The sequence below is a fragment of the Neovison vison genome, chromosome 12, assembly GCF_020171115.1.
Source record: "Neovison vison isolate M4711 chromosome 12, ASM_NN_V1, whole genome shotgun sequence".
Lineage (NCBI taxonomy): Eukaryota > Metazoa > Chordata > Mammalia > Carnivora > Mustelidae > Neogale > Neogale vison.
Genome location: NC_058102.1, coordinates 33,354,422 through 33,363,442, shown reverse-complemented (window position 1 = coordinate 33,363,442; position 9,021 = coordinate 33,354,422). Strand labels below are relative to the sequence as shown.

General features: G+C 32.6%; 1 protein-coding gene across 10 annotated transcripts in view; it reads right to left on the bottom strand.

Moving 5' to 3' along the window:
- Window positions 1-3,447: 3,447 nt before the first annotated feature.
- Window positions 3,448-9,021, bottom strand: part of MGAT4C (MGAT4 family member C) — a 710,876-nt gene continuing 705,302 nt past the window's right edge. For all 10 annotated transcript variants that reach the window (XM_044228891.1, XM_044228890.1, XM_044228888.1 and 7 more), the window contains 2 exons: window positions 7,548-7,695; window positions 3,448-4,757 (listed from right to left, as the gene is read on the bottom strand). In XM_044228891.1, the coding sequence (XP_044084826.1) occupies window positions 3,616-4,757; window positions 7,548-7,695 (1,290 nt within the window). In that variant the 3' untranslated portion in view covers window positions 3,448-3,615. The remainder of the gene's footprint in view (window positions 4,758-7,547; window positions 7,696-9,021) is intronic.

Sequence of the window (9,021 nt, the reverse complement as noted above, 5' to 3'; positions counted from 1 at the left end):
AAAAAGGTTAAATAACTTTCCTCATATCTGGAGGTCAGTAACTGCAGAACTGGGTTTCAAACTGAGGGGGTCATGACCCTTCAACTGTATTTCCTGAGAGGACAAAAGGCACACATACTAAATCTGTGGTACCAGAAAGCTGGGGAGTTATGTTAAAACACTGAATGATGGAATCAAAAGCTGGAAGTAGGGAGTCATCCGTCAAAAGAAACAATGAAATTCTCTGGAAATTAATACTAAATTTTACAAGAAACCTTCAAAAAATCCATTGAACATTCACCAAATGGCAAATCAGGTTTTATCATGAGATCAAGAAATAAATGTCATGAAATTTGAGTGTGAGCTTTATTAGTAGTATGGTGATAAAAATAAATGTAATCTTAAACAGTATTAATGGAAATACTGATGAGGTAAAGAAAGAGGATCACACTGTTATCTTCAGATGCTGGAGGACACCAAGAGTAGAGTTTTCCAGGATAATCCTGGGTGTCATGTTCTAATGGACATGTTGACAAACTGGTAAATATTGAGTGATGTTTGCCATATAGACATTTAGAATAGCAAGTGTTTTCCCTACCATACCTTGTAATTTGTAAATATTTGTTTCACTTGGGTCTCATTATTGCACAGCATAGTTTTTCTATGATAGCTTTATAAAAATTCCCAGAGAATAATGGTTTAGTAAGAAATGGAATCTTCTAGTCTCATAAGTGTAGCTGTATGAGAAAAGTAGTTCTAAATGATGTTTGGTTTTTAAATTATATTTTTATATGTGGAAAATATCTATCTTATAAAAGTTATATTTTTTGATGATAATGCAACAGTGCTTATATTAACACTTTTTATGTATTTTTATACCCAGACACGTTATTGCTACTATAACGTGTATTTTCCAAAAATGTATAATTTCCATGTTTTTATTGTGCTTTCATGAATGCTTTTCTTTGATGTTTATAAATGCTGAAAAGGCTCCCTTCAAGGAGAAGAAATTTAAATGTAAATAAGCATTTTAGTCAGTTTAAAGTAACAAATTTAGACATTATTTAAGGTACATGTCATATTTTGTGCTTGAACTCTATCAGCATCTTAGTCAGGTAGCAATTAAATAACTCAACTTTTGTATTACATTCCAGTGTTTTTCAATGGATATTTGTAACAAAGAAAATAATATATATATATATATATATATATATATATATATATATATTTTAAAACTTACTGCAAAGAGACATTGATGAGACATAATGCTTAATAACAGACTGAATGTAATTAAACCTAATAACTGTCTTTTTGCTCTATGCCTCTGAGACAAGATTATAGTAGCCATATTCAGAATTTTTAAATACAGGAAATGCAACACTGACTCATATAAAGAATGATTGGTCAGATTATCTTTTATAAAGAGAAAGGTTATCTGCCCCCTTGTTCTCCAATGGAGAAGCTTTGTTTGTCAAAGTCTTTCCTTAAAAAGTTGACCTCCACTCAATCTATAAAGAAAACATAAATACATCCTTAGGTGACTGACCAGCTTATTCAAACCTGCTTTCCTAATGAAAAGATCAAGTTTAAGGTAAAATGCAGCTCCTTAAAATCACTTTGCGTTTATAATTCTCTAGCAAACGTTCAGTATCATTGTTACCCTCAGCAATATTTCTGAAAGCATTTTCCACAAGTTGATGTCAATGGCTGGTCTTTGGAAACACTCTCAGAACCTATGCTGACTCTATGAAGTTTACAATCACTTCATGGAGTCTGCCTAAGTCTTGAAATTATATGTCTTTGTTGGTTACCTTTTGTCATTAAAAGTACAGAAAAAAGGTTATTTATAATTTCTGAGATATATGTAGAATATTATGCAACTAGCCAGTTAATGAAAGAGGATGAGAAAATCCAAGAAAATAGAATGTCTTTAAACATCTGGCAAATACCCTCCAAATCAAGGCATAAATTGTAGTTTAGTGGCAGTGTTCATTTTTTCTTATGACTTTAAGACTTAGTTGTGCAACAAAATATTAATATTTATAGATTCATATTTTCTCTTTATTATACAATAGCATCTGGATGCAAAGAAAATACACAGTAGCTATTGTATCAATAAAAAAAATCCCAAATTTTTATGAGTTTCTAATTTAATCAATTTGGATAGCGTGAATAAATACTTTCCAATCTATAGAAACATATGCATTTGAACCTTTCCATAAACATGCATAAAGTACTTTTCATATCTTTATAGTAAACCCTTTCATCTCTGCTGTTTGCCAAAAGATAGAAAAGATCAGATAAGCTCAGGGCATTCTGGACAACCAATGTCTTTAGGATGCACTAAGGTATCCTGAAATGCTTTAAAAGGACGTATGGTTTAGGCACAATTGTCCAGTTCCTTTTAGTAAAATTTTGTCAAGTTTACTCACCATGTGGGTGCATATACAAGAGTATCATTTCAAACACTTTAGACTTACTCCACAGAATAATATGGAAGAATCATATTACCCATTTCAAGATAGCATAACTTACTATATGAGACTTAGGTGGAGGTGAACAGAAAGCATAATTTATGTGAGGAGTAATATCTACATAAGGGAAAGGGTGCTGTCTGGGTATCAGAACATCTGATCTCTCACTTTGGCTTTACTATGAACTAGCTCTGAATATAGAAAAGTCAACTCATTTCTATGTTTCCTTCTTTTCTCTTTTACAAGATGTCCATTAAACTTCAAAAAAATATATGATAGATTACAATTTCAATTATATGAATTTTAATACAAAACATATAAAATCAATTTCAAAAATTTTCTGCATTTACTGAAAATGTTTGTAAGAATGAACTAACTATAGGCCTTCTCTAATTTCTTCTATTAAATGTAGGTACCCAATATAACTTGAAAATATTGAGCATAAATATTCTTTTTGCAAAAGGGAATCTAGAAAAAGACTGCTTCCCACAGAAAATTTATTAACAATAGGTGCTCAGTTAATTGTTTCTATACAATGAACAATGCCCCTTTTTGTATAAATGATCAGGGGAGAAATATTTTAAGTCATTTTTTTTTCTTTCCATCACTCCACCTATGCACAAAATTCTGTTGTAAAGACATCACTTCTATGAGGAGGTATTCATTGTAGATGTACAGAAGTCTATGAAAATCTATGTTTACAATAAAAAAAAGATTATCATTCTAACCAACTGCATATTCACATAGATGCTTAATAAAAGTTATCTGATGATATAATGAATGTTTTAATTCTTGAGGAAGTGCACACAATTGCCAACTGTTTTTCAAGACTCACCATCCAGCAAACTAAATTTTCTCACTTTAAATCTTTCATGTCATATTTTTGACATTTAATTAAAATTTTGGAACTAACATCAACACATTAAAAATATAAATGAAAGTAGTATTAACTATAAACTTTAGGAGTTAAAATAAATACAAGTGTGGATTAGAATAAAATTATGTTGACAATACGAAAATCAAAACTGCCAAAATGATTAGACCTTTCCTTGAAAATATCCCATCCATTGCTTTCCCTCCAACAAACAATAGCAAAAGGGAAGGTAGCAAAAAAGGAAACAGGAAAGCCTGCTTCGATAGCTGGACATATCGATTTAATTGGTTAAAAAGTCCAAATGCTAATGCTCCTAATAATCAGCCATTCTTTTTGTGTTTTGGTAACATATATCCTTATACAATTTATGTCAAATGGAATTTTTTGATTCACCTCTGACATTTCAAAGTTTCCATTTTTGAATTCCCCTAGTCTTAAGTAAGTAACACAGTGTCTACTTTGTTTGAAATCTACAACATTTTCCCCAACATCTAGGGCTCCATGATGTAAAATGTCATTTTGCCGATCTTCTGTTCCAGTACTCACTTTAATTTTTTTAATTAAAATTGGGTTCTCAAATATAATCACAAAGACATCTCCTACTGAAGGTGGTTTCCCCCAAAAGTACTCATCAACACTACTATAAGCCTTGCTTGCTTCATAATTTTCGAAAACATTCATATTGGTGTAGAGATTTGCAGGAGGGTTATCAGGGATGTCAAATGACTCTTCTTCAAAATCATCATCTTTCAGCTTATTCTCAGTCCCTTTATACGATGAATAATAACCCATGTGCTGAAAGAGAGATGGTTTAAAACGGATCACATTTTTCTGAGCTAAAAGACCCCGAAAATGAGTCAATAGCCAATCACAAGGCATTTCTTGATAAAACATTAATAAAAAGTGTGCCAAACGTGGGAGATCATGAGAGTGATAAAGTTTTCCAATGTAGCCAAGCTTAGAGAACTCAAGAGTTACCCAGTAGGTTCCTTCTAGGGATGTAATGACTTTCTTGATGGCAGTTAAGAAATTTTTTGAACATCGAACGTCATCTTCAAGCATTACATAATAGTCTGAAGTATTGGCACAAAAATTAAGCAGAAAAGCATAATCTACATTTTGCTTAGAACGAAATCTGACTCTGTCTTCTGGATCATTGTAATTTCTTTTAAGGCCATCCAGGATTGGGTAATATTCCTCTGGAGCATGTATAACTATTAATCTTCCTGCAATAATATGGTGGGCAAATTTCTGTGTAATATCCTGGACCATGACATCACGCCAGGATGAATTAAAGTCTGCCAGGTGAACCACCACTGAAATTTCCTTCAGCTCTTCGTAGCTGGATTGCTCAAAAATTGACTTGATCGTCTCAAGTAAATAGTTTCCTTTTTTTCGTTTCACTGATGAAAGTCCAATTGTAAGAAACCCTGAACAAAAGAATTAAAAAAGAAGACAAATTAAATGTGAAATAGGTTTTGAATAACATATAAAAAATCTTTTCCCCTTGGGCCTGCTATGATATTAGTTATATCTAGTAAATGATATATGTTGCATATTTTGTGAGTGAAGTCTTATGCTAAATATATAAAGGCTATAGTACTTAATACATAATTGGTTTTTCTTTGGAAAAAAATGCATCTTAAGTCCAATGACATATAAGCCTTATTGATGTAAACATTTGTTTGTGAAATAAAAAATATTATTTAAGGTGTTTTGCAGCTTAATGTGCTCATAAATGCCCATTAGAGAAGATAGATGTTTGGATAATATCCACACTATTAAAAAATGCAAAAGGAGAAGGATGTTAAGGATGAACAAATCAGTCTCAAAGGATAAAAAAGAAAATTAAGCATAACTCAGTCTTTTAATCATCTTTAAATTTTTCATAGAAAACATGTTACATTTTCATTTCTTTTTGATCACTGTCATTATCTTGCACTAAAAAAATTAATAATTGGACTTCACAATTTTATTTTGAAATTTACTAGAATGTTAATTAGAATGCAAACAAAATTATAAACTATTTTTAAAGACTGCATTATTATTTGAATGTTTAGTACATTTTCCAGTACATAAATATCACTGTTTTCCTTATTTTGAAACACATTTTAGAGCAATTTTCCTATGAGGAAATTTTTATTTAGATACCTAAAATCTAAAATTAGAAAATGGATATTTGTAGGGAATAAAATAAAGCCTTATGAAATGGCAGTTTACATCTAAGAAGTGTAGATGTCTCTTCCTTGAAATATTTTCACTTTATAAAGCTCTGATTCTCACCATGATTCACCTACATGAATAAAATTTCCTAACTACTACTTGAAAATAGGAAAATGTTTACATTTACCAAGATCACTGTCTTAATACAGACACCTACTTGTTGTGACTTATGCAATACTGAAAAAGCAGAAATAATAATAATTATTCCAAGAATAATCCAAGAATAATCTTTCTCACTAGGCTGTTAGAGAGGTAGAGATTTACACATTTTGTTCAAATACCTGGATTTATGACCCTAACTTCTTTTGAAAAATGAATATGTTCTCTGGTACCATTCAACTCAAGATTCCAGCCTTTACTAATGCCCTAGAATAGCCAATACCATGAGAATACTTTCTACATGAAAGACAGGAATCTATGCATTTTGCCTGTAATATGTATCTTGAATATTTTTAACCATCTTTTGGGATAGTTTTGCACTTGTCATTGTTTTCTGCTTGGTAGATGAGGAAAGCAAACTCAATCACAGGGAGATGCATTCACTTGTGCAAAGTGTAACACCCAGTGAGTAGTGTGGAGCCAACATCCCAGAGTGCCTTGCGTTTCCCCTGTGTTTTATATCACCTCTTTGTATAAAGCAGTGGCATATGTGCCAATACATTTTAGTAAACTTAGGACGGAAAGGGAGAATCAGTAATGTTTGCACAAAGGTAGTGTAACAGATGGAGATAAAAATAAACATTGGCAATCTTAAGCAGTTAGAAGAAAGCTTAAGAGCAATAGACATTTGAGATGAAGGAATGAATGGGAGATAGACCTAAAGAAGCCCGAATTAAGTTAAGTTACAATTTCCTCCACCTGGTGATCACAGACTCACTTGTATAAACACTTCTTAACGGGAAACTCAATTTCTGTGGTCCCCACAGACCTATTAAGAAATTCATGATATCACTGTGTTTCATTGATTTCATGTATTATATTTTTCACACAAAAACATTTTAAAATCAGGTTGAATATTACAATTAATGGCATCTCACAATTAAAACTGATAATGCTTATGGTCTCTTACTGACACATTAATTAGATCATGATACCTTCTACAGTCCATGATGTCTTGAAATCCATTAAGTGTGTGTATTTACTTCTCAGATCCAATCTACTGATAGTGAGTTGGCTAGTTTTCTCCAAAAATTGAGGTCTACCTAGAACCTCAGAATGTGACCTTATTTGAAAATAAAGTCTTTGCAGATATAATTATTTAAGGATCTTGAGATAAATCATATTGAATTTAGAGTGGGCTCCAAATGCAATAACTGGTCATACGTGAAGAAGAGGAGAGAACACAGAGAGACACAGAGACCAAGGGAAGAAGACCCTGTGGTAACAGAGGCTGGTAGTTATGCCCCCACAAACTAAGGAATGCCAAGGGTGACCAAAAGCTGAAAGAGTCAAGGAAAGATTCTCCCCTATAACTTTCAGGTGAGTGGCTCTGCCCACACCTTGATTTTGAACGTCTGGTCTCCAGAAATATGAGAGAATAAATATCCATTGTTTTAAACTACCTAGTTTGTGGTAATTGGTTATAGCACCTTGGTAAACTAAAACAATGACTCTCACTACTTCAAAAGCAGTGGCAAGTCATTAAAAACCAAAGCATTAGAGTTGGAAATTGTATCGGTATGAAAATGGTTGTTTTTAAAAGGGAAGTTTTAAAAGCTCAGATGAATTGATTTTTCTCAGTCTCTCTACATGGTCCTACAGCAAACTGTTTGAAAGTTTATACTACAATTAATCATTTTAAAAAGTTTCTTTTGGGGGGCTATAAATGGAGTTGGGTCAGTAACTGTAATTTGTGAAGAAACACTGAATTACTTCCCAAAGAATATATATTAGTAATGCCCAGAAAGTTTTATTGCAATACAGATGAAGCTGGTTGTCATTATTTTAAAATAAAAATACTTTATGTGTTCTTGATTTGAAAGTGTAGGGATACTTACGCTTTCTTTGTAAAGGCGTGGCAGCTAAGTAGCGATAGGTGACATTGATGGCTCCTGAGAAATTAGATAAATCTTTGAAAGTGTGCACATAACGTTCTGAATTCAGCTGGTGTGTGGATGTTTCCCTTATAAGTTGTTTGTCTCCTTCCTGAATGCCAAGAAGGAGGCAGAGAAAATAAATAAATAATAGATGTCATGATTAAATAAAATTTCTCCTTACGCAACAAACATATGTTGTTGATATGTAACATGGGTATTATCTAAATCTCAACTACTGGTGCCACAAGTTACAGGACCCCATCTCTCACCTGAATTCCCACCTATAGTCGCTACTCCAGGCTCTCCTACTCTGTTGTGCTCTTCACACTTCTCTTCCACTTGCTTAACCACAATATACACTAATAATGGCATTTTCTAGACAAAAAATTCCCACATGAAAACTCCTACTGCCTTTATGTTAAAATTCAAAATCTTTACAATAATTCAATGATCTTAAAATTTCACAATAATCTACTTGTATCATGTAAAGCTAATTCTCACTAAGTTTCCCATATTTGAGTCATATTAAGCTATTTCATCTTCTTTAAGCATTGTTCAATAATACCAGACATTATTTCTATATAATTATTTCTGGGAAATTTATTAATCAAGAAGTTTTAGTCAGTCACTTATCAATGGCCACTATAATCAAGGACTGTTGAGAATAGATAGCCGTGGTCCTTGTGATGTCAGTGTTCTTTCAACTGTCCTTAAGATATCTTCATACACATTTGTACAAAGTTAAGGAAATGTCTTCACAATTGCACTAGTTTTTCCCATGATTGTTTGCTTGTTGTTTGTGTGTGTGTGTGTGTGTGTGTACATGTGCATGCATGCATGCGTACATGTGTGTTTGTGTGTGGTATTCTGTTGGAGTTGAAGTCTGGTCCTTTTATGTTTATGATCCCTCATATTAATTGGTAATGGATGTATTCGATATTTGAGAAGGTTTATGCTGAGTGAAATAAGTCAAGTAGATAGAGTCCAGGTATCATATGGTTTTACTTACTTATGGAGCATAGGAATAACAAGGAGGACATTGGAAGATGGAGAGGAGAAGTGAGATGGGGGAAATCGGAAGGGGAGAAAAACCATGAGAGACTGTGGACTCTGAGAAACATACTGAGGGTTTTGGGGAGGTTGGGTGAGCCTGGTGGTGGGTATTATGGAGGACATGTATTGCATGGAACATTGGGTGTGGTGCATGAACAATGAATTTTGGAACAGTGAAAAAAATAAAATTAAATTTAAAAAGGAGAAAGTTTATATTAAAAAAGATTTATATTTAGCTTGAATATATTCTGTTAATTATTAATTGGTCCCTTTTCCCTCCTCTGTAGTATAAATTCAATAGTAGATTTTGATTATCTAATCATGATTTGATCAAATCTTTATTGGTTATACATTATTATCAAAATATCGACTTGCTTGGTCT